Here is a 27,348-nt window from a genome sequence, read left to right on the forward strand (position 1 = left end):
ATCTACAATCTAATTTTAGTAGATTTTATTTATTTCTTCATGAAATTGCTGGGAGGGGGGATACAATTGCTTTTTTGGGAATGTTTTTAGAAAATGTCTTGAAATAATAATAATTCAAAACAAAACGTAAAACCCAAAATTAAAGGACCCTTAAAAATGTCGAGCCTTAGCACAAATGGGTCACAAATGGGTCCCGACCATAGGGTCCCGACCCAGTGTTTGGGAACCAGTGGTTTACAGTATGCGTGCCACCCAAGCTTTTATTTTGTAGTCAGCGAGCGGAAACCCAGGGTTTCCACGTGGTGGTGTGACCTGACAGTGGTTTCTGTCACCATGGTGGTGGAGGAACACAACAGAAACCAGCGTTACTTTTAAACCCATCACAAAAAAATGCTTTTTATGGTGACATTCTCTCAGTGACTGCGACCGGGCCCGCCTCGCATGATGGACATCTCGCTGTTGTTGTCAGGATAACGGCTATGTCTGGACCACTCTGCTTTTTTTCCTCCCCTCCTTTTCTTTTTTTCCCCCTTTGGGATCCTAACACGGGGAATGTATTTTTTCCGTCGACAGCAGAAATGCTGAAGATGATGGAAGAAGAAATGTTTTCTTTAATGGTCTCCAGTGAAGGAATCAGTTTACCCTGATACTTAACCATTCGAGCAGTTTGTCAGGAACCAGAGCCGATCGCCTCATCCTGATCTCCGGTTAATAAGACTAATAGAAGAAGTTGTTCTCCCGGGGAGTGGTGGTGGCTTTGGGGACAGACCAGACACCCCTAGGAGGGGACAGGCAGGGCCCTGCTGCCCCGGCCGGGGGGACACTGCTCTACGGAACAACAGAGAACCGATCTGAGCTTGTTGTGTAAAATACCAGAACCAGAACTGCTGGGATCATATTAATTTAGAATCCGCTGAACGGACAAGGGATTTCCAGTTTGATCGGAAACAATGGCGTCTTATGTGGATAACAGCTTTCGGCAGGCTGTGATGATGAATCCGGCCGAAAGGACGCAACAGGTCAGATCAGATTATGTTTTATTTATGAGCTTTTGGTGTCATGATTTATTGTGTTTTCTCGTGCACAGTGTTGCCCCTTTGTAGCCGCTTTTCGTTTGGGTTCATTTTCATTGATGCAACATGGTGACCACTGACCACTCTGCTGTCCTCCTGTCATAAGGGGGGTGGGGGGGGGATACACAATGGCTTAAAAAAATGACCCTGGAAAACTGACCTCCCAATATTTTCTTATATATTTTTAAATCAACTAGATGCAATATATTGGCATTCCAAGACACAGGAGCAAATCCTGTTAAAAACGATTATTCCATTCTTGTAATCCTAATTAAATACCATGTTGTTGTAGGATGCACTAGACTCCTCCTGTGGCCAACCTTACCTCACAGCTTAAGTGTTAAATGTTGGTGTGTAATCTGTAATCTGTTGCCATTCAGGTTCCATCCCGTTGAACCGCTATCACAGAGAGATAACACATGCAGGGCTGTGGTGGTGATGGGGTTTGAAACCAAACGCTTGGGGTTGCAAAACACACAACAGCAGCTCTGTGTCTCTGGTAGAAGAACCAGGGTGGCTGAAGGGCTGTACTTCTCATCCTTTTTCATTTCGAAACCCCCAATCTGATAATATGCATTAGAGGCTATCTATCTATCTATCTATCTATCTATCTATCTATCTATCTATCTATCTATAGAGAACAGTGAAACTCAGATCAATATAGTCATTCTTGTATTATTATGTTCTCTAGTTGTATTTACTTGTGCATGTAATAATGAAGATGAACTATCAGTCATTTATCTCTGGAGACCCTCCAGAACCCCTCCAACGACCCCAGGGGGTCACTGGCACTTACATTGAAAACCACTGCTGAAGGGAACACAGTAGTGCTGACAACTGCTGGCTCCTCACAGGGAAGTCCTCAGTTTCAGTCTAACTCAGGGAGTGTACAAAATAAATGTATATACATTTGTGCACACACAGGTTATAAATGGATATAAGCTAACACTGGGGATGTACTGTGTTCAGATTGAAAAAAAGAGGTTAAAAAAAGGTTTTCCCTTTGCTTGTTTTCACTATATTTCTATCATCACAAACGATCACGGTATTGACTGATACTGTATGCCAGCAGGAAGTCATTCAGGAAGGGATGCTACCTATATGTGCATGGCTAGTTTCGGGTTCATGCAAATAGTGTGGCGCTGTGTGTTTCCTGCGGTGTAATATGTCTACCCAGCTTTACTGTACCTATATACCATCACAGTTACTACCAGCCTGATTTAAAGCTCTTTCATTTGGGCTCATCTCTGCTGAAAGGATATTTACAGGCATTGACAGGCTTGCCCACCTGTCCACCCGGCAGGTAAATAAAACTTTTGGGCGGGTAAAGTTTGCTTTCAGGTTGCCCGACCGGGCAAGTGCTCATTTGAGAGGGGACACAACCGTCTATAAACACAACACCATATATCTGTCTAAACACCTGAACGAGGCCAGTCCGCTCTGTCTTCTGGTTTGTGCAATGTAAAATAAGAGCACCGTTTACCTATAATAATGTGCTGTTTTTACTTTTGCTACACTAAAACATATAAAAGAAGTGTGAAACCATAGACATATTCAATTATCATCATTTTATAATTATACCTTTCGGGCAAGTGGGCATGACCTTTGGGCAAGTAGAACATGACCTGTACTTGCCCGACGGGCAAGTGCCTCTGAGACCGTAGTAGTGTCTGTCAACCCCTGATATAAATCTATGAGTAGTCTAATGACTACTGCCACCACTTTGTCTTGGTCTGAATCCTGTTCCAACAAAAGCTTTGCACACAGTACAATAGACGATCAATAGGCCGCCACTTAAACCAGAAAGTTGTGGCCGGTGGCCGAGCCAGATGCTGCTGTATGTGATATTATTGAGCAAACAACCCTGATGTCATTGATGGTCTGTCAACCAGACTAGACTGCAGCCTGTCCCTTGTTGACATGGTGGATGGTTGCTATGGTGATATGTGTTGACAAAAGACTAGGATGCAGAATTTGGCATGCATTGCCGGCAAGCTAAATTCCAGAATACACATAAACAATGGACTATAAATCTGAACTGTTTGTTTACATTGCTGCACCGACATAAACATTCCGGGGTTTGAAATCCATTGTAGTAGTTTGTTCACCCATGTCTGTCCACGCTGTAATCAGAATCGGTAATTAAACAAGTACAATGCACGTGCAGGAACTTGTATTGTATCAATTCAAGAGCTTGTTTAGTGACATTAAGAATACATATAATGACATACAGTAGTCTATACGTCACAGACAACATTGTTCATATTAATTGTTTTTCACATATTTTTACTGTTACTACAATTACTGTTTTGTATGTAGGCAGTGTATTGACGGTTTACAGTAAGTGGTTAAATGTCTGAAAATACAGACGTGAATCCAACATACACTGACAGTCTGACACAAGTCTACAGTATGAAGCTATCTATGAAATCTATGAAAAAGTTTAATCTTCAACACAATATGTAGTGGGGGTCCCTGCCTCATCCCCCTCTCATCTAAGGGGTCCGTGGGCTGGAAAACGTGGAAGACCCCTGCATCAGAGTATGGTAGGCTACATTAAGTGAGCCGGGAAACACTTCAGGCTGTGCAGCGATCAGGGACGGAGGAGACCACCACATCAAATCAAGCTCAAAACATTCGCAACCCATAGCGAAGGGAAGCATAGTTATTCATAGTGAAGCACTTTGCAGAACACTGACTGAATGGCTTTCCCATATCGATCTACAGCCGGGCACTATAAAACTTGTCCTGCTTGTTTGGCAATAGTTATTGTAAAGGCTACACCTTTCAGATCTGTCTAATTCAGCTGTTCAGTTGGTGGTTGACCCTGCGTTGTCTGACAGTTTATCCTAATGGGGTTGACAGGGCCCCTCTTGTCAGGATTAGCTTAACGGTTAGCGGCTAGGATCTGTTGCTGGGACTCCGACCTTCATCTCAGCCGGCGGCGCCATTAATCATCATCTAGATTGCTATTGGAAATGTTGCTGTTCTTCCCAGAGTCTGTCTGTCTGTCTGTCTCGGTGTCTCCACAACCTCAGTATTTTCTCAGAGGCCAAGGTGCTTTCAGAGAGCCTTTTAGAACGAGTTGTTCAAGTGTTGCGAAGAATGCCTAGCCTCAGGAATTAAAATCACCTGAGTAGCTAACCCTTTCTGTTTATTTAAAGATAAGTGAGCAAATCCTGAACATTAGCATGTCACATACTTCCCTTCAGGTTTTGTTTACTCAAAAAAATTAAACAATAAAATCCCTGTTGTTCAGAAAACCGATATTTGTAAATTGCAACGGCCGCTGTGGTTAATTATTTGGTTATTATTAACCGATTATAACAGGGAAAGCGTCTGTGTCATTTTAGATTTTAGCGTTGTCTATTCAAAAAAATAGCAGACATGCAAGCTTGACGTGCTGCAAGCTTGTGCATCTGCTATTTTTGAAAATCTTTGAAAAATCTTGAAAATGTGAGAACTTTAAAAATGTAGAAGGCGTTTGTAGAATCTGCCTCAAGGTCTTGATGGGTGAAATCGGTGTTTCTCAAACTTTCAAATTTCAACGTCTCCCCTTAACTCTGACAGTGTACAAATGGAACCAAATGGACCCGTTAGGGTCCATTTGGTTCCATTTGTACGCTGTCAGAGTTACAGACTTGTACGGGTCAATTTAGATCCCCATAAAGGAACCCACAGCACAGAGTCCCTGGAATCAACTTTGAGAACCACTGGGTTAAATGATGCCCCTCCCCTCCCAACCCCTCCCCTCCCCTCCCCTCCCCTCCCCTCCCCTCCTCTCCCCTCTGCTGTAAAGACGAAGCAGCATTCATGACATGTCATCTGTGTTATTGTTTAGCCAGGTGTCCAGAGCCAAAGGCCGCCTGCGCATTTCTCCACAGCTCTGCCCTCTCTGCCCTGTGTGTCAGGGCCAGGGTCACACAGGACAGCTAGGCTGCCTCGCATAATTTCCTCCCATTGTAGCTTAACCCCCAAGCTAAGAATGTCTAGTGGAAGTACCAAGACAAAATGTACATTTCGCAATCCAAATTCAATTCATATATTCAGAGGTATGGGAGTCGTCGTAATTAAGACGTTTGAGAACCAACTGCTCTTATGAATCTACAAAGAGCACAATTCCACTTGTACATTTTCAGTTATTAATGGGGATTCTTGAAATTCAAAGGTTTGAGAACCACTGCTGTGCTGTAATGTATACAGTACTTTGTCAACTGGACATGAGTTGCCTCTGTACTGTACTTGGTGCGCTCTTTTTTCCCTCTACCCCAAATCTCTTAGCCAAAAAAATAGACGATCTACAAGCTCACATTGCGTTGCAACTTCACATGTTACAGTGATGTTAATAGGTTTTTAATGTAATGAGTCCCGGGACCCAAGAAGGGTCTTTCGGATGAGTCCCAGGGATATTTTATGGGTCCCACAAAAATTCAACGCGTCATGTAATTTTTGACAAAGTGCAGCATTTAACTTGAATTGGTTATTATATGGTTATTTACATTGTTTATCTTACAAAATACATACACAAACGAATGAAACAATTAAACTATGATAGTACCTTGAGATGAAGAAGCACTAGGGATGGAGCTCGTTAATTTTTATTGATAATGAGCACCTTATCGATGTTGCTTATCGAGCCGGGCTTTTATCGAGCCCACTAATCCACTATTGAGCTTTTTTCTGTTATTTTGTGGAAAGACATGATGAGACACTAATATATATATATATATATATATATAATTACAGTACTATTCATGAATTAATAATAATAGCCTACTGTAAACTATACTATAAACTATGGGCTAACATTTCCATGTCTCTCCTTTTTTTTTTTTTTTTTTTTTACAGTAAATGCATATCTATTTTTTCCATTAAATACATTTGACCAGGGCCTTCAAATACAGTATCTTTAACAGAAGGCAAGTCAACCTTTTTATTTTTGGAAAATATTTGAAGAAACTAAATGTGTACCGTCTCTTTAACAGTGTAATTTATAATGCATAGTACGACGGTGTCACGCAACAAAAAAATACCCAATCAACAAGCTCAAACCGTGTCTGCTCGCACCGCGTTGTGATCTTGTACATCTGCTATTTTCGGTAGACTGAGAAGAACTCGCGCTGGCAACGCTACGGATTCATTCGCACAGAGCGATACATTATAACTCTATGGCAGTGATTTTGAGTGTCCCAAACGGATTATTATCGATGGAATCATTCATATTTTCAAGCACCACATACTTTGGGTGGAAGAGAGCGGTTGTCGCGCTGCTTCAACAGCCCGCGTTGGAGTTGTTTCAACTCGTCTCAGACTAGCTCTGGTCCATAGCGTTGAGTGGAGGAGAACTCCACTAACGCTATGGACCAGAGCTAGTCGCAGACGTGCAAAGTTATTGATTGCACTTGGGTCTTATGTGATGCACTGTGGACAAGTGCCTGGCTCCGTCTGCATTGTCGAAGTGTTCCCTCCCGAGCATGATGTAACAACCGTGCTGCATATAGCCCATTGTATTTAGCTCTCCCCTTGTCTTTTCAAAAAGGTAACCAAACTTTTTTGCGTTCCACCGTTGTTCCGCGGCACGCATGCACTTCCAAAGCACACAACTATAGATGACGCATTGTACCTCCCGGCCGCTATAGCAGCCCATGACATGACGCTTACCCGATAACAGGCTCGACAAGCCAAACCCACGTTCGGTGGGGGAACCCTTCTTGGTGTATCACCTAACACGCTGTGCCACTATGGTCAGAGAGCGGTCCGGTGCTACGCTAAAACTAAGGCACCCATTGAATTCTGTGACCATCGTTGTTAGTTCTATCGTCTGTTTTAAGACTTTCTACGCGGATTTCATTTGTGTTAACGTAGGGTAAAGTAGCATGCCTTCACCCATGAACAATGGTGGCGTCTGTGGACTTTTTAAAATATTCTTTTTTTCGCGACGTGGTAAATTATTTTAACGTGGACTCCAATGGAGGCAATGCGTCCGTGGGACCCAAGGACACTGACGTGAATGCGTCTCTAGGCAACGTGAATGCGTCAGAGACGCGTGATGCGCACGTATTGACTTCACTGAATGTTATGAGCTTGTGGATCTGCTGCTTTTTTTTTAGAGAATGTTACCCCAGTTTAGGTAAGCGATAAAGTGTAACCTCACCGATTTTTATCCTAAAATCCCATGGTTCTGAACTTCTGTATGCATAATCATATGCATAGTGTTGGGGGGGGGGGGGGGGGTACCCTATGTCCTCTCTATATTTTCTCTGCGAAATACAGAAGTATACGCTGGGATTTAGTTTTAAAATAGTGCAAATGTCCTCTGAATGCAAACACAAATATGTATGATAGAGACAAAATAAAGTGTTCATTTAACTCTTGAGTGTGTAAACATGATCACAGTTTTACAGAGTACCAATATTCTGAGAGCTGACTGGGTGTGGGGAGGCCTATGAGACGTTTAATTGCATGGCAGCCAGCTATTGATTGATGAGTCACACGCATTACCTGTGATGTACATTTTTAATGCAAAAACATAGATAGATCTGGAATTATGTAATAAAGAATAGAGTGTTTCTTAGTTCCTGTTTACCAGAGCACAGTCTCACAATAAAACACCTCATTGTTTCCCAGCCTACGGCTTCATGTGAAGGAAGATTAGTTAAATCACGTGGCTCTAAAGTTAGAAGTTAATTTTCTTTTCCTTTGGATGGACTCTATGCAAGTTTCAAGGACCCTCCGGCCTCCGTTTGATATGCATTAGACCCCCTTTTGATGCAATTTATATCTCCGGGACCCCAATCTACTCTGTCAAATGATCAGTGTTCATTTAGCTCTGTATCAGTTTGATACAACCGTGTACAAAGACAAATTGGGGGCGGTCGATTTGGTTCCCATCTATAAGTCATTCAGCTGGGTCAGGTGGGCCCCTTGGAGCTCCCTCGAGGACTGTCGGGGGATACCCGGACCTGGCGTTGAGAACCGGTGCTGAAAGCCACCGGCTCTAATCATCCTGTGAAGGAAGCCGTTTCTACCTATTGTGTCTTGAGTGTTGATAGCCGAGTGTCTGTCTGATGCTTCCTGCTGGGCACAAGCAGGAAGAGGATAAACGTCAGGATGCTTTTTGAACTTCTGTCAGGAAGGAGCTTCTCTTTTCCCCTCTCCGCATAAAGCAGAGTTGTTGTTTTTTCTTTTTCTCCATCAAAGTGCTCGTTGCTTTGTGACCTCTGTTCCATTTTCGTCACCGAGTCACAAAGCATGTGAGAGTCTTATTTATAACCCCCTGCCGATGTGTAGTTGTGGGCCAAAGTGAAAGACCTCTGTTGAGATGTTGTCCTGCCGGCTGCTGGGCGCACCGTGGAGTTTCCCAGAGTCCTGAAACTCATTGAACTGAAGTGTCTCTCTTCCTGTGTGTGTATGCGTGCATGTGTGTGTGTGCATGTGTGTGTGTGTGTGTGTGCGTGCGTGCGTGCGTGCGTGCGTGCGTGCGTGCGTGGCGCGCGCGCGGTTGTGCCAGGCCCGTACAACTGTAAATGATGTCACATGTTATTCTTGTATTTGGAAGTGGAGGCAGGCACTGGCTTAAAGTGGCCACACAGCTCTGAGTGAGAGAGAGAGAGTCAGAGGGGGAGAGAGTGAGTGAGAGAGAGTGGCCACAGTGACGTTGTTCAGCCCTGTTTTAAAAACAGATCCTTGAATTCAGGAGGGGAAAAAAAAAACCTTCCCACACAGTGACAAAAAACACAGCCTCCTATTGGCTGTTTTGAATGGTTTCAGAATGGGTTTGCTGCTCTGACATCACGCTCTGGCTTCACTGTGATGTCACACTAACAGAACCCCTTTATGCACATATATGGAGTTCCCTGATGTCATCAATATTAAGCCCATATCTAACAGGATTTCATATGGGAATGCCCATATATGGTGGCCACATAGTCACATACCACACTAACGGCTGGTTCTACAGACAGGGATCTCCATGTATGGACATAAAAGGGTATGGAGTCAGATGTCATAGACATCATAGAACTTTCACATAACAAATAACTAACTGAGTAAGCATGTTTAGACCTCCAGCCCTTGCTACCTGTGCCCTCCTCCTCAGAGTACCACAGTGGGGGTCCATTTGATTCCTAACTATCAGTAGTTTAGCTGGGGAGCCCCTGGAGAACCCTCAAGGACCCAGACCCACATTGAGAACCAGCGTAGCACAGTATATTCTAGGGCAATACACAGTGTAAATGTTAAAACAGGTTGACGGGTACTTCTACAACAGACACTGCCTCTGTTCAGAATACATCAGGGCTGTTGTGAGCTGACGCCGACGGTAGCTAAATCTAATAAGGAAAAGGCCAATCCTGTACACTTTGTGTTTGAATGGGCCAGTGAGATTGAAGAAAGTCAAACTCACTGCGTCCGAGTCATTTAACATCGATGGAGCAGCTAGCTGAGGCTGTGATTTTCGAACGTGTGCTAACGTCTAACGTTCTACTTGATTGAGCTGTTCCCCCTCATCACCACCAAGGTAGGCTGATAATCGATATGGAACTCCTAAGGCTCAATTTCAGTTTTAAAGTAAGTTCATCAACGAAATTGTATATTTTGCAGTAGATTGCTTCAGTGGAATACATCTGATTTTACCTAATGATTACATCTGCTTTGGCTCAACAAGTTGTCATGGGGAAACTGAAGTAATACAAATCTTAGAAACGTTTGGGAAGGTTAGATGTTCTACTTCGGAATCTTCCATGTCGATGTTGGGTTGGTTGTATGGCTCACGTGACTCTTAAATCCTGATTATATGTGATTACATCGCGTTACAATGGCGCAAAATGCGACATGTTATGAGCTTGTAGATCTCTTATTACAGCATGGCTCTGCAAGAGGCTTTGTGAGTGTGTGTGTGGCTAGCTGTGGCGATACTGTATCTACTCTTGCAAACGGCTGGATGGATTCCCTGCAAAACTTTGTATGCACATTGCCATTTAACAGATGTTTTATATTCTTCTAAATATTTAACTTCAATTTTGGAAAACGATGGGTGCCACATTGGAATCAATGTGGCACACGTTATAGATACTGTATGTCATAGAAGACCGATGTCACAGGCTGGTCACTTGAACTCAGAGATCCACACTGGAGCCACGCCTCTTTTTATTTGGATCCTGATGATCCACATTAATATCCTTGTCTGTAGCTGATCCGCTTCCACCACTTTTATTAGGCTACTGTAGTCGGCACTCAGCATCAACTCTCTTACGCAAGTACACAAGCACGCACAGCACACCCACCCACACACGCACGCAGCCACATTGTGCTGGACTATATTTCATAGAACAACTGTCTCAACAACCAAGTCATTCTAAGGTGCACTATTCCAATCCTCTGCTGTGTTCTGTCAGTGAGCGATGAACAGAGAGACAGCCTGGCATTGTTTATGCACTCATATGTTGGACTGCAAGCCTGAATCATCACACGCACTGTAATGTCAAAGGCATGTCTCGGTCCCCTATGCTCACATTCCGTTGAGATATTTTTAAAGCCCTAAGGAGGGAAAAAAACAAAACAATGACTTGGAAGTCAGGGCCTCGGAAACTCCATCAGCGAGCCAGTAGACCTCACGCCACAGAGCCAACCACAATCTTTACATAACTCTGCCCAACACTCGCTTGTTTGAGACACCAGGGGAACAGAAACCATTCCCTTTGCCCAACCACCACGCAATATTTACATGGCTGCTATTGTGTTTCATAGCTAAGCTACTAGCTGTGTCTGTCATCGGATGAAGAGCTTCCTGTTAAATTCATACAAATCACGGTTGGAAAAAGTGACGTGTTCGGCCTCAGGGGGAAAAGAACGGTTGAGGGCCTGAAATGAAGAGAAATTACGGAACAGTTGAGTGTCACGTGACCTAGACATTGACTGCTATCCCGTAAAGCCTGTCTTTTAAAATGTACATTTTGGTACTTTAGTTCTCAAACATTTTTATGCCAAGGACCCCTAAATTGTATATTTGGCAGCAGGATGCCATCTGAAAAGGTTTCGTAGAGAAGATTTTGCTTTAAATGTTTTCTAAATTAAAATAAATAAATCCAACATCTTTCTTAAATAGGAGATGGTACGCTTGTCTGTGCATTTCACAATAAAACAAATTTGTTTTATTGTAGTCCTTTAGCTTTTTTATTACATCCTTCATATGGTTTGAACGGTGAACTTCAGATAAGGACTGCAAACCCCCAAAACAAAACCGCCTAGTTGTTGTGTAGTCCGCAAGGGCTTTGGGCAAACTCTTCAAATGAAGCACATGGAAGCATCTGTGTCCACATCCATAACAAGGATCACAATTAATCTTTTTTCTTCACACTAATCCTGCTGAAGCCGGAGCAGGAACGGCAACAATCACAAGATTGTTCAAGAAAACAAGCAGCTGAGAGAAGCTTATTGCCTAAAATTTATGCTTTGTCGTACGGCAGCGCCGCGCACCAAACATAGGCGATCTACAATGCTTTGTGGCAGCAACACATTGTGGGGCTTGTAGATCAGCTATGTATGTGCGATCATATGACCATGTATAAATTAGGCATAGGAGTGAAAGTTCAAGCTGTTCTGCTCCTCTGACCTTTATAAGGTTGCAAAACTATCAATCGTTTTCTTAGTGACTGTTCTATTGGGTACCTTTTTTGATTAATCGAATGACCAAGAAGCACTTTTTTGGTCATTTGGATGTGAATGAGTCAATGTGAAAAAAGAAATTGACGAATCAACAAGTCTTGACTAACCACTTAAGGCCTGCCCGGTTTGATACTTTTGCTGTTCTACAGGCATTGCATTGTGATGTGTTTCTTTCTTTCTTTCTTTCTTTCTTTCTTTCTTTCTTTCTTTCTTTCTTTCTTTCTTTCTTTCTTTCTTTCTTTCTTTCTTTCTTCTTTCAAATGTGTCCTCCCAAATCGATTATTTTATTAAAATGTATTATCTTTTATAATCTATTAAATTAATTAGTTTGAATAAAGTACTTCCTGTACACAAAGCTCAGGTGTGAACTGGCTCCGATGGTGAGCTGATTACAAGGTGTATTGGAGATCTGCCAACCCGCGCTAATTGTTGTTTGTCGAGTCGTGCAGGGCACTGGTCGAACTTCCGATATTGAACACTGCCAGAGTTATAATCTGATCGTGCGGCTGGAATGTTAATCCACACAACCCATAATCCTGATATTCTGATCGCAGTTATTAACACGGATTACTTGTCTGGTCGATTTGGAACAGAATAGGCTACACTCTATAATTATGTTTTGCATTCCGAAATACCTGTCTCTGTCATACTGGCTGGTTTACTGTGACCCTCCTTAACAGTTGCAATCTATCGATCCTTTGCCACATTGCTGTTTCTGGAAACACTTCACCCTATCCACGTCAAGTCATAACATTAACTCCTCACAGCTTTGTTTCACAGATCGCTTATGATCCTGATTTGCGCCGTCATGCCGTATGCCTTTTTTTTTTTTACTATCAGCTGGTCCAGAGGGCAGGTGATAGGCTGACATCAGCTGAAAAAGCTGATTCATATCCCTGTCAGAGAGCAGGAGCAGCAGCTGTCATTGTTAATGGATGCCATTGTCAGAATACAAACCGCAGCAACAGCAGTCTGAGAGCGACAGCCAGCAGAAACGTTTGCCGTAAAAGAAAAAGGGGGAAAAAAAAGAAAAAGACAAATGGGGAACGAAGCCCTGCTGCTGACGTTTGTTTCCCTCTCCAATTATGCACCGGGCGCTTAAGAGCGGTGTTGTTCCATTTCCCTCACTGTGCCCCACGGCGCCCAGGGGAGCAGAAGTGTTGGGTGAAACATCTTGTTGAAACCTTATCTACGTAATTGGTCCCTGAGGGTTTTGTCCGACCTGTAGCTGGTCACGTTTCAACCCCGGTCCACTCGGCCGGGGCCCGGGCCGGCCGGGCCGCTGCCGCGCTGCCAAAGCCCTCCACGTCTAATCTGATCCACTCTGGAATGTTGGACGGCTTTGGCCCCCCTGCTTCCTGCTTTTGGGGTAAAAAACAAACCCGAGAGACTCGGGAGATGATTATCTGCTCTGAAGCTGGAGAGCTCTCTGTGCCATGAAAGGGTTAAATGGCCGACACGCTCAAATGTGCAGGGGCAGGGCACTCTCCTACTGTTAAGTCATAGAAAGAGTCAGAGAGAGAGAGACCAGAATTGTCAGATCTCTTCTCTTTCTCTCTGACTGCTTTGTGAGTCAGTGTCGACCTTCGACCAGAACCGCATATCCGTCAGATGATGTAACTCCCCTCCTCTTGTCGACCCACCGACACCTCCTTGTCACCTCTGCTCTCGTTTTCGGCGACGGCACAGCAGCACACAACTTCCTTTTACGTCCTCCAGCAGTAATAATGTGACAGTAATAATAATCAGAACTACCAGGCCCCCCCACGCATTAAGCCTGTACTCTGTGTGACTGACTGTCCTTTTAACATTATTTGCTCATGACATTGGCGCCTCGAACCCCTGATGGAACTAATTGTCTCTGGCCCGGTTTGACCTCAAGTGAGCTGTTATCCCAGATGGTTTCCGACCACTTAAGAACAACCCCATTTTCATTAATCATCCGTGTCCCCGTGGAGCTCAGAATCACCTTGTAGGTTAACGCTGCCTTGATGCAAGCAAGACCCGGCTGTCAACCCCCCACCACCCCTCCTCCCTCCTCCCAGCCAGGAGGGCTTGCATAATGTCCACATCAGTTTGACGGAGGGGTGGATATTTTCGTTCTCCTAAAAAAAAAATAAGCACTTAATGTCTTTATGATTAGGCATCTGTGATCTAAGGCAGTTTTCATTTCAAGGTCCCCAACTTATTTTTTTTAATTTTTTTATAGGATCCCAATCTATGAACACTTTTATTGTTAGACATAATTTGGTCATTTGGTCCAGAATTCATGTACTGTAGAAGATATACAGGTAATAGATAATGACACTCTGCACTGCAGACTTGTATTCATAGTTTGTTTTTGTAATGTGGGTGATGGCTGACTAAATCTAATGTGGCTAACACGCACTCTTTCTACTGGAGGTTGACATGATTACTTTTGCTTCTTGTGAAACCCATTAAGGCCAGTCGACCCCAATGCAACTCCTTGCAACATTCAACTAGTTGCAACACCTTGCAGTTGCAACAGCATCTAGCTTTACTTTCAACTCCTCGCAATATGCAACTATTTGCAACTACTTGCAACCATTATGCCCAATGGCAGATGCAAAGAGTTGCATTGATGTGGACTGGTCTTAAAACAGTTTTGTTGCAACTGGAGTTGCGACTAGTTGTGCTGCAACTGTCTTATCTGGCCTTCAGTTTCAGTTCTTTCATGTTTTTTCAAAACCATATCATTTGAAACTGAATGGAACTGAATGATAGCTTCACAATGTAACTGATGAGTAGTAAGTTGCCACGGTGACTGTGTAGAGTCGGTAATGTCTTCTCTGTTTCTTTGAGAGATGCACTCCAGTCCTCGTGGGATTTATTCGTTATTGAGCTGCGAGAGAATCATTTGGAAGAGACAGACAATAGGAAAACCAAACGAGATGATGTAGGAGAGACAGACAGTAGGAAAGCTCATAGTAAAGCACACAGCAGGACAGGTGACATGGATACATTGTAGGAGAGATGGGTAGTAGGACATCTGAGAGGGAGACAATGTCTGAGAGACAGACAGTAGGTGAGAGTGAGACACAGGAGGAAGGCTTGGCTGACAAAAGCAAGAAACCTTTATTGCGTAGAGCATGGGTCTTCAACAGGGGGTCCGGGACCCCTAGGGGGTCCTCAGAGTTACTATAGGGGGTCCTCCTTTTTTTCTCCTTTTTTTATATTAACCACTTGTCTTGAACCCTAGCGTCCATATTCTGAGAACTTTAGCCAAAAATAGCAAATCTACAAGCACACAACGCCTCGCGCTGCGTTGTGTGCTTGTAGATCGGCTATTTACGGCAAAGAGCTTTAGGTGTAGAGGGGAAAAATAGCAGAGTAAGTACAGAGTGAAAGGTCAAGTGTATTAAGTATTGATAGTTCAATTGGTTAAATATCTGAAAACACAAATTGACATGAATCCAAAAATACACTGATGATTGCGCTGTCAAACAGTGAAACTATTTGGAATCTATGATAAGGTTGTGGGGGGGGGGGCTTTATCTCTCTCTCAACTAAGAGGTTCTTGGCCTGAAAACTAGAGATATTGAATGATTTGTTATTTTATATTATATTAGGCTATATTAGGCGAAAACAAGAACGCTTGCCTGAAAATACGCTCACCCCGGGTCAAATCCGGTGACCTCGCCAAAGTCGCCATCAGGTATTCCTAAACATAACCTCAGTAAAACTATGGGGGTAGAAAATGATTCTAACTATAATATAGTTAGAATGAGATAATATTATTATGGAGGCCTAATCAAATAATCGCTGTAGTGATGTATCATGTAAACATTAATATTAATGTAGGCTTGGCTAATACATCACCAACATATACATCTTGTCTTTATTGTACCGTTGGGTAAACACATAAAGCCATTTCAATTTGTTGATGAGATTATAATTGATTTTTTTTCTGTATTACCATATTTTTTCCCCCCATTTTAAGGACTAAATTAAATACTTGTATCAACTGAATAGAAACTAATCTAATGATGAATCGATCAGTGTTGCACTCTCACACCAGCCAACAAACCATTAAGCAAAGTGTCTCATACACAGGCGCTGCTATTATTAAGTGACATTAAATTCCATTGTATAGCCAGGCCAGGGGTCTTTTTTTAGACTTGATCCACTCTCCACCCTAATGAACATAAACTAGTTCTCAGGAGCTCATTTGCATATTACCCAGCAGCACCGAGGGCTTTGAACCAGATCACCGCTGGTGGTGGCCTGTCTGTGAGTGAAGAGCTGGGAGGAAGAGAACAATGCTTTTGCTATTAAAAAATAGCAGATATACAAGCTCACAGCGCGGCACTCAGTGCCGCGCTGTGAGCTTGTATATCTGCTATTTTTCAATAGTTAAAGCATTACATAATTTTAGGCTTAAATGGGTTAATCGTACAATCGAGAAACGCTTTTTGAAGCAACTTGAAGCCCTATTTTATAGTTTGTCGTTCGATTAACTGTCACTTTATACATAAAGTGACCACAAAACATTCAACGCTCATAAGTGACGCGTCACACACACAAAAAAGCTATACTCAAAGCATAACTTAACAAACAGTGCCAAAAAAATGTATTAAACAATGTATGTATTAAACAAATTAATACATAATAATTAATACATAATAACTTATTTATAACATGACATAAAGAAAAGGAGATAATGATTTAGGCTTTATATTCATGCGAGAGGGACTCGGTGTGATAAGTGATTCCATCCTGACCCAAATGTAGCACAGTGACATCTTTGCTGGTTCAGCTCTAGTATCTGCTGTTGTGGCTAGATGGTGAAACGCTCATCCGGCGTTACTCAGCCATGACTCACATAGTCTCCGAGGTACGTTTGACAGGTCCTCCTGTCAGTGAAACAGTGTTTGATGTACTCGCAAATCATCACCCCAAAAAGAAAGAAGAAAAAAATAGAACGAAACGGCACTCATTCAACTTTTGGCATTTAGTAGGCGGAGTGAAAAGAGCTTGGAGTGACGCTTAAATGAAGACTGTATTTGATTGTAATTGGACTGAAAGACGACGTCCATTCATGCATTCCTCCCGGTTGGCCACGGTGCTTTGAATGCGACCAGTCAGTGTGCGGCCCGACACAATGGCTCCCTGTTGGAACCAACTTCTGCTTGTCCAAAACCATTACCATCACAGCAATTACACTGTCGCCACACTGGGAATAACTGTTTTTTAGCTAACTTGCATCTGACTCCACTTGTACATTACGCCAAACACGCCTATACAAAGAAATGTATTGTGGCTCATTAAGTCATAATCTAACATCTACATTTTAGAGTCGCGGTGGAGAAATATACGGTCTTTCTTGTACCAAACTATGTGAGCCAAGGCCTTCCTAAATCCCTCCTTAGCCTTATGGTATGTATGGGTTTCAAATGAGAAAATTCCTTGTTTCTTGTTCAGACCCTGACCTACAGTAAAGTGTTGCCCGTGGAAGCCTCAATATGGGACTTCACGACCAGGGAGACCGCAGTATAGTTCAGCGCCGGCTGGCCCCTGCACTGTGTTTCTTCTGTAAAACATCCTGAGGATATAGACTAAAATCCCCGTCTGTCTGGGGATGAGGGCCTATTTTAGTCCCGCACAAGTGAAAAGACCTTGGGCGGGATCAGAACATAAGACGGCACTGTAAACAGGAAGCCGTCGGCCAAGACCTAGGGAAGCCAGGCGGGCCGATAGATACAGTACAGCAATAAACACCTGGCTCCTAGAGAGTTTCCACGTGCAACTTTTTTGTTTTGTTCAGGTCTCGAGGAATCCAACAGGACACCGTTCTCCAGAACCGCGAGTCTGTTGGGCTACACCGGGACTTAAAGAGGTGGTGCCATAGTTTTGTACTTTTTCTGGTTTTCATGTGTCTAGGAGGTGGACAGTACTTCATTAGACCCCTGGTGTGGTTGTTATGAGAAAGTATGCATTCTCTTTTTATTTGGGTTTTTAGCTGGAGGATGCCACCTGCTGGGTCAGACGTGCCGTTCCAAAAACACCCATACTTATTACATCATAGAATCAACCCCTCCCCTAATTACCATTCACCCAACACACGTGGGTGTGGCTAACTTCAGCTGGGCAATGAACTGGTGGGTGTGGCCACATAAAAACATAATTTTAACTCTTTCTGTACACTTTTTTGGAAAAATGATTCCTCCTAGTATAATCATAATAGTAGATAATCATGTTTTATAGAGGGGAAAATCATGGCACCTGCACTTTAAGAGCATCAACTTAAAGCCCTCATAAATGATGCGGTTTCACAGCATGAACTGGCGGTCATGTGTCTCAAGAGAGACTGTGTTTTAACATGCCGACCGGCACACTCCAGAGTGACGAGTTTGAAATGCCTCTCAAGGCACCCTTATCCCTTTTCTAGCTGGTGTGACCGTACCTGGCAGCCAGCCAAAATACATCATCAACTTACCGTAATGAACGTTATTCTTTCAAAGGCGTGTGGAACAACAGTGAGCCAGTGTCTCACAAGGACTGGCGCGTCACAATGAGACGTCACATGCCCTCTTGAGCAGTGCTTCTCAGACGTTCTCATGTCAAGGTATTTGACATGAAATGAACGTATCCTCATTTGAAAGGATGTTGTGCCATGAACCACCCTATTCAGAAGACTAGCGCACCTAGGGGGGCTGCCGAATCTGTTTATTGGCCAGGTATGAGGGGTTTGACATTAGTGCATTGCCCTCACACAGATTATTTTCTTATTTGATGAGACAAGCCCAAAATAATTCATTGCACAGACCAGATACGGTATAAATTTATGTTTGGAGGCATCGCGCACTGTCCATATCAAATATTGCACATACCTGTATTAAGTATCTTACAGGTACACACGACACCGTGCAAATCAATAGAGATTATTGAACCACATGTAAAAGAGACTTACAGTAGATACTGAGCTGCTTTTGTTCTTAAGCAGGTCCAACAACTTTTATTTCCTTTCCGAAGAAAGCTATGAAAGCTAATAGCGGATGATAGACCTCAGTGTGCTTTAATGATGGTTGAGCCTTCATGCCAATGTCATCTAGCCCCTGAATGAAGAGAGCTGCGCTGGCCTGCTCCCAAAAGACGTACACTAGGAACATGTTGTCCATGTACAGATAACACGTACATGTGTGCAGGGGTGTCACAAGGGGGGAAAAAGTGGGACTGAGTTACTAGGGGCCCAAGGTATTTTATACTTTAGCTATTGAAAAATAGCAGATCTACAAGCTCACAGCTGCAAGTTTGTATATCTGCTATTTTTGAAAGGTCATGAAAATGTGTGCACATCTTTGAATATATGTATTTTTTAAGCAACCTAAATTTTGCTTCTGGGGGGTCCCTGGAACTAAATATTTTGAGATGGGTGTGTCTGGCCAAATACATATAATTTTGGGGGTCCTTCACATGAAAAGGTTTGAGCACCACTGACATAGAAGGATTAGAAATATTCAAAGACTTGTGTTCAGGATTCTTCAAAAACAGCAGATCGCTGTGAGCTTGTATATATCTACTATTTTTCAATCGTTAAAGCATTAAATAGTGTTCCCAGTCTAAATCCCCCTATCAAGAACATTCATGGGGGGCCCACAGTGAATCCTTGTACCCAGGGCCCAGAATTTGGTGCGACACCCCTGCGTGCGCGCCACACATACACAACCACCACCAGCCTTGTCACTGCCAAGGTTACTTTTATAATGCATGCAGGAACTTAGCGCATCACATTGGCTGATTTAAACAGTAGAACACAGAGGCTGGCGACCCTGTCTCACACAAGGTTGTTCTTTAATATGAAAGGAGGTGTTTGGCACACCAGACCACCTGATTAACATGGTCAACATGAGGGGAACGACAGTCCAGTCCACTGCTCTTAGTGATTTAGCTTTATTGAGACTGGCAGAGAGGGAGATGGTGTCGGGGAGACGGGCAGTAGGAGAACTGAGAGTGAGATAGTATATGAGAGAGAGGAAAGCTGAGACTGTGCGCGGAAGAGACAAACAGTACATGCTGAGGGTGAGACAGTGTAGGCGAGACACACATAAAGAAAGCCGAGAAGGAGACAGTTTGGAGAGAGATTTGTAGTGTGAGTGAGCATTGTAGGTTCCAGGGGTCTTCAACAGGGGGTCCGGGACCCCGAGGGGGTCCTCAGAGTTACTACAGGGGGTCCTTTAAATCTTAGTTTGATAGAAACTTTTTTTATATTAACCTGAACCCTAACGTCCATATTCTGAGAATAGTCCATATTCTGAGAATACGCCACAACCGTTGTGAGCTTGTAGATCGGCTATTTTCGGCAAAGAGGTTTGGTATAGAGGGGGAAAAGAGCACACTAAGTACAGAGTGAAAGGTCAAGTTTATTGACGGTTCAAGTGGTTACATATCTGAAAACACAAATTGACATGAATCCAAAATACACTGATGATTGTGCAGTCAAACGATGAAACTATATGGAATCTGGGGGTCCCTGCTTCATCTCTCTCTTAGCTAAGGGGTCCTTGGCCTGAAAACGTTGAAGACCCCTGTTGTAGGCTATTCTAGTAGTTGTAGCCAGGCATATTACATCTTTAAGATTTGATCAAAAACTCATTAAAGGGGAAGACCACCCATTTTCAATATTGAACTATGTTATTAATATACCTTACAGGAGTTGTGTGGAAATTAAAAAAAAGTTCCCCCTCTTCTGTGTTGCCTAGAACTGGAGGATTGATTTTGGGGTTTGTATTGTAAAGTACAACTTGATGACATCACACATTGTACTTTACAATACAAACCCCAAAATCAATCCTCCAGTTCTAGGCAACACAGAAGGGGGAACCTTTTTTTTATTTCCACACAACTCCTCTAAGGTATATTAATGACACAGTTCAATATTGAAAATAGGTGGTCTTAGGAGCTATACATGCTTTATCTTTGGTGTTTATTACAGAGCGATGATAAACCATATTGGTGTTTATTGCTGGTCAGATGTGTAGAATAGAGGTGGTTTGTTTTGATGGCTGTGTTGGTGGGGATTAGCCTGAGCCTACATATCGGTCACAATCTCCCAGGTCCTCTCAGGTAATTTCCCTCCATATGGTCATCATGGTTAGGAGATGCTTACGTTTATCGCAGTGCTAATCAACTATTTTAATGTTGTCTGCGTTAGCTTTATTGTACACTCTAAATCTAAGAGCAGACAAACTGCACGTCCTGTGTCAGGGACAGTCAATCAACCAATAGTAAGCTCTGAGTATTAATAGAGGCATCTGATAATGTCTGTTACAATTGATTTACTTTGCGATGCATCATCACATTGTGAACTCCTAGAGTGGGTATTTTTTGCTTTATTGAAAACATTTTTTAAAAAAAAGAAAAAAATAGAGAAATGTCACCTACAATGACAAAATACAGACGCCATGTTGAACGTGCGTCAAAATATTTTTGTTGGTATTGAAATTTGGAAATGAGTACTAATACATATATTACATAAAATAAAATTAAAACCTTTTTGTATAGTTGTTGTATGTAATTCCTATGGCCCACGGCACACCTTCACTTGTCACATGCTGGCACACCAGTGTGTCTCAGTAGTACACTGTTTGGGCACACGTGGATAGATGCTGCCTGTGTCTACTAGTAGACTCTTTGGAGACACAGAGCCCTTTTAAGCTTACAATGTTTCCGTGGACCCTGTGGACCCCCGTTTGTTTGCAATGTGCTGAGTGAGCGTGCTTGACACCACTGTGGGGGAAAATATGACATTGCCTTGCCTATGATTTAGCAACATGTTGGAGTGCCCGTTGGGCAGTATCTTTATGCCCATACATGGTGTTCCGTGTCCAGGCCAGTCTGTGATGTCAGTGCTATGGCGTCAGAGTTTGACGTCAGAGTACTATGACGTCAGTTCTGTAGTCTAGACAGACGGCGGGCAGACTTTTGCTTAATTGTGGGCTCGCCTGGAAGGCGAGCACACGTATGTTATCTTCATTATTTATATACTATACTATACTAGTCAGTATCTCCTCAAAACTTTGGCGCGCTTCATCTCCTAAACGCTTACACCTTTCAACACCATTCAAATTTTTATGTGTTCAGCTTACTGAGGACAAGTGTGCGTGTATTTTTCTTTTTGAAATGTTTTGTAGTTTAATTATAAAAAAATTAAAATGTTTAACTTTAAGCACCCAATGCATTTCCAATGGGTTTAGCAGAGTGAGACAGAGGAAAGGGACCCATGTTTATATTAAGTCGCTGTGGCTGCAATATTCACACTTCAGATATGCTATTTATATCAATGCGTTCACACAGGTCTGCTGTCTGATTTGATCCAAATGTCTAAGCTGTGTGATATATAAAACTATAGTTATAGTTAAAACTATAAATAAATGTCCCTCTGCACTCTACTGATTGACACAGCTGTGATTAAAGGCTTGGCTGTCATTGGCTGTTCTGTGGTGATTTAGCCTTACATAAGTCGCACCTGCAGTGACAATGCGAAAGTCTCGGCAGAGACGTCTTAAAGGGGAAGACCACCCATTTTCAATATTGAACTATGTCATTAATATACCTTAGAGGAGTTGTGTGGAAATAAAAAGAAAGTTCCCCATCTTCTGTGTTGCCTAGAACTGGAGGATTGATTTTGGGGTTTGTATTGCAAATTACAACTTGATGACATCACACATTGTACTTTACAATACAAACCCCAAAATCAATCCTCCAGTTCTAGGCAACACAGAAGAGGGACACACACACACACACACACACACACACACACACACACACACACACACACACACACACACACACACACACACACACAGTCCCCGACTAAGGATTTGTATAGTCGACTATGATTTTAGTGTAATAGCGCAATAAGTGTAATAGTGTAATAGTGTAATAAGTGTAATAGTGTAATAGTGTAATAGTGCAATAGTGTAATAAGTGTAATAAGTGTAATAGTGTAATAAGTGTAATAGTGTAATAGTGTAATAAGTGTAATAAGTGTAATAGTGTAATAGTGTAATAGGGCAATAAGTGTAATAGTGTAATAGTGTAATAAGTGTAATAGTGTAATAGTGTAATAATTGTAATAGTGTAATAGGGCAATAAGTGTAAAAGGGCAATAAGTGTAATAGTGTAATAGCACAATAAGTGTAATAGTGCAATAAGTGTAATAGTGTAATAGTGTAATAAGTGTAATAGTGTAATAGCGCAATAAGTGTAATAGTGTATTAAGTGTAATAGTGTAATAGCACAATAAGTGTAATAGTGTAATAAGTGTAATAGTGTAATAGTGTAATAAGTGTAATAGTGTAATAGCACAATACGTGTAATAGTGTAATAGTGTAATAAGTGTAATAGTGTAATAGCACAATAAGTGTAATAGTGTAATAAGTGTAATAGTGCAATAGTGTAATAGTGTAATAAGTGTAATAGTGTAATAAGTGTAATAGTGTAATAGTGTAATAGTATAATAAGTGTAATAGTGTAATAAGTGTAATAGTGTAATAGTGTAATAGTGTAATAGGGCAATAAGTGTAATAGTGTAATAGTGTAATAAGTGTAATAGTGTAATAATTGTAATAGTGTAATAGTGTAATAGTGTAATAGGGCAATAAGTGTAAAAGGGCAATAAGTGTAATAGTGTAACCGCTGCCCCTTGTGACGTGGGTAGAGCTGCGAGGGCCCGGTCATCGCTGCTTGCAGCTTTAATTTAATTTAATTTTGATTTAATTGTCCATACCGTTAAAGGACCAGGTCACCTCTGGGACAACCAGATCTTATTTTATTGTTGTGTGGGACACGATCAACACAATCCTGAGTAATTTCTTGTGTTCAATCTTTGTTTTTAGATATTTTAGTATTTCAGCATGCTACAACTGGTCATATGATGCTTTGTAGCATGATATTGCATCATCTCATGCATCATATGATGCAAAATGCATCATATGACCAGTTGTAGCATACTGAAATACTAAAATATCTAAAAACACAGATTGAACACAAAAAATAACTCAACATTGTGTTGATCGTGTCCCACACAACAATAAAATAAGATCTGGTTGTCCCAAAGGTGACCTGGTCCTTTAAGTTCATGTAATAACACTGCTTGTCTACATTGTATTTGCATTACCATTTTACGTCAGTAAAATGAAAGAGAGCATTGCCTGGGAACTTGACACTTTTACTATTATTGTTTTGGGTTGGAAGCGAGCCCACACTGTTTCGAAGGAACAGTTTTCTAGTTAATTGTTAGATATCGTCACTGTCGGGTAGAAACCTCGTATCTCCAAGTTTCACATTTTTTCACTGTTTTTTCGCAAATAAAGCCCTGCTTCATCATACAAGGCCGTCGCACAAAAGTAGTGAAAACAGCCGATCTACAAGCACACAACGCCTCGCGCCGCGTGCTTGTAGATCGGCTGTTTTCACTAGTTTAGATACATTTTTTTAAATTATTTTTTAAATGATAAAAACGAACAGTTTTGGACTTACAAGGTTTCCACCCGACAACGACGATATAGTGTAGTAGCTGTAGCAGACGACCACAAACACGAGCGTGACAGATGACATCTGTAGCAGTGGAGTGTGTGTGTGTGTGTGTGTGTGTGTGTGTGTGTGTTGGGTTTGTGTGTGTGTGTGTGTGTGTGTGTGTGTGTGTGTGTGTGTGTTGGGTTTGTGTGTGTAGGGCAATGCAGTGTGTATGTTTACTGTAAGTGTTAATCATGTACAGCACTGGTTCTCAACCTGTGAATTGGGGGTGGTCTGGGTTTTGGGTCTGAGAGGCTAAATCTCCTCGAATGGTGGTCCATGGCTCAAATGCTAAATAAATAAGGACCTTGACATGGAAAGGGTACTTGAAAACCACTTGCCTAGTGGTTAAGGCGCATACCACATATAGGCTCTAATGCCCTATAGCAGGGGTGGGCAATTATTTTTTCCATGGGGCCACATGAACAACATAAAATATTGTGGAGGGCCGGGCCAAAAGGCAGTGCTCCCCCCAAACAAAACACAAGGCTTTACCTCCGACTTCAGTAAATAAATGCTTTTGTTGAAAACCCAATATTCAGCATCGACTTTACCCATTTTTGATGAGGCAGGTCGTCTTGACTTGTGACCAGTCTGACCACCTGCTTGTTATTGAGACAACATCCAATGATCACGCACACATGCTGATCCATACGTGAATAAAAAAAACTTCAAAATAAAAGAAATGCAGCTTTACTCCATGCATGAGGTAAAATCTGAGATTCCATATAGTTTCATCGTTTGACAGCACAATCATTGGTGTATTTTGGATTCATGTCAATTTGTGTTTTCAGATATTTAACCACTTGAACCGTCAATACTTAATAAACTTGACCTTTCACTCTTGTACTTAGTCTGCTCTTTTTCCCCTCTACACCAAAGCTCTTTGCCAAAAATAGCAGATCTACAAGCTCACAACGCCTCGAGATTCCATATAGTTTCATCGTTTGACAGCACAATCATTGGTGTATTTTGGATTCATGTCAATTTGTGTTTTCAGATATTTAACCACTTGAACCGTCAATACTTAATAAACTTGACCTTTCACTCTTGTACTTAGTCTGCTCTTTTTCCCCTCACCAAAGCTCTTTGCCAAAAATAGCCGATCTACAAGCTCACAACGCCTCGCGCTGCGAGGCGTTGTGAGCTTGTAGATCTGCTATTTTTGGCCAAAGTTCTCTGAATATGGACCCTAGGGTTCAAGTGGTTAATATAAAAAAGGAGAAAAAAAGTTTCTATCACTCAAAAATTTGGAGGACCCCCTGTAGTAACTCTGGGGACCCCCTAGGGGTCCCAGACCCCCTGTTGAAGACCTCTGCAATAAAGGCAGAGAAAAGACTAATAATATTATTACAGTATTCAACAAATCGGAAAAAGTCATCATCTATACTATAATTTTGGAGATGTCTGAGTGAGTGTCTGTCTGTCTGAAACCGCGTTTCTCCTCAGTGGCTGGAGCAATTGATCTGAAATCGCATCACCATTACCATATGAACACACCTGACATAACTGTGAAGCCCGTTTGTCACTTTCACAAATCGTATGCTGTATAATAGCATTTTTATGGTGTATCTATATCTATTTAGCCTACAGTACCTTTTGTGACCACACATGTTAAGGGAGGGGCGCTGTTGTTCAGGCCATGCACAATCACACACAAACCCACACACACACACACACACACACACACACACGGGGGGGGGGGGGGAAGTGTGTGTGTGTGCAGGCGGGCAGGCGGACGGGCTGGGGGGGGAATCACACACAAACCCACACACACACACACACACACACGGGGGGGGGGGGGGGGAGGGGGAGGGGAGTGTGTGTGTGTGTGCAGGCGGGCAGGCGGACGGGCTGGGGGGGGGGGAAATATCTCTGTAGCCATTAAACAAAACGGGTTTCTTACATTGATGCTCCTACCTCATGCACAGTAACTTGGAGCACATATCTTTGAACGGGTAAGGTCTAGTTGGAATAATCTGGGAAAATAGTTGTATAAATAGCAATAGATAGTTGCAGCTCTAGATACAAGTGTATGGATTTGAGAAACAACATATTGTCTTCAGCCAGGATTGGAAGGGGATGTGATGGGGGGGGGGGGGGGGGACATAATGAAAGAGTTTCTACAGACGTTTCCTAGCAACCCACAGTCATTGTAGTGCCATAGCACCAGGCTGCATCACAAACAGTGTGGAGAGAGTTAACACATTGATCGCTTCATTCCATAAATACCCAGCGTGGTAAAGGTGAGGTCTGCGCTGAGGATTAATGAACGCAAACCAAACCCAGAGGAGCTGAAATGTTACTGTTATTTTTCTCCTGTCGTCGGGCTCAGGCCTGTTTAATTATGCTGATGGGTTTCTGTTTGTGTCCCATTAATTGAACAGCGCTGCGAGAGAGAGAGAGAACCATACATTTCAGACCTGTTAGCTCGGCCAGGCAGAACCATTCACACAGAGAGAGCATGCTAAATCATGGGTCCTCAGAGTTACTACAGGGGGTCCTCCAAATCTTTGTGTGATAGAAACTCTTTTTTTCTGAGAACGTTTTCAAAAATTGCAGATCTACAAGCTCGAGCTTGTAGATCGGCTATTTTTGGCAAAGAGCTTTGGTGTAGAGGGGAAAAAGAGCAGACTAAGGGGGTCATTACATGAGGTCGATTTTTTTGTAGACGATAGTTTTTACTATTGATTCGGCCATTTTGACACACGGAGACGCGGTTTCATGACCCTAACCGATACTTTTCCGAATTCGGCTCTGAAAGTGCATTTCTGCGGTTTCGCATCAGTTTCGCAACGGTGTAATATCGGAATTCGGCCGTGAGGGAGAGTGCGATGATGTCATAGCACCCCCTCCTCTGCTCCCCTTCCCCTGCTGCATATAAGTGTCAGTCTGTCAGACTAACCGAAAATGTATTATTATTATTTGTGTTGTTGTAGGCCTAATTAAAACCCAGAAAATAGCCCAGTGATCTATTAGCACAAACCTCATTTGAAAAATGTCAGGAGTAGTCTATATGAAAGCCTTTTAAAAATGTCTAATTACGCACAAGTCGTCGCACCTGGGCTGGTAC

At 42.4% G+C, this 27,348-nt stretch overlaps 1 protein-coding gene across 5 annotated transcripts in view; it reads left to right on the plus strand.

Moving 5' to 3' along the window:
* Positions 1 to 564: 564 nt before the first annotated feature.
* rapgef2b (Rap guanine nucleotide exchange factor 2b) overlaps positions 565 to 27,348 on the plus strand; it is a 179,759-nt gene continuing 152,975 nt past the window's right edge. For all 5 annotated transcript variants that reach the window (XR_013962928.1, XR_013962929.1, XR_013962930.1 and 2 more), the window contains exon 1: positions 565 to 1,019. Coding sequence is in view for 1 of the 5 variants with exons in the window: in XM_080746251.1 (XP_080602377.1) it covers positions 951 to 1,019 (69 nt within the window). In the remaining 4 variants the exon portion in view is untranslated. The remainder of the gene's footprint in view (positions 1,020 to 27,348) is intronic.

This window comes from Nannobrachium achirus (assembly GCF_963921795.1).
Source record: "Nannobrachium achirus genome assembly, chromosome: 17".
Classification (NCBI taxonomy): Eukaryota; Metazoa; Chordata; class Actinopteri; order Myctophiformes; family Myctophidae; genus Nannobrachium; species Nannobrachium achirus.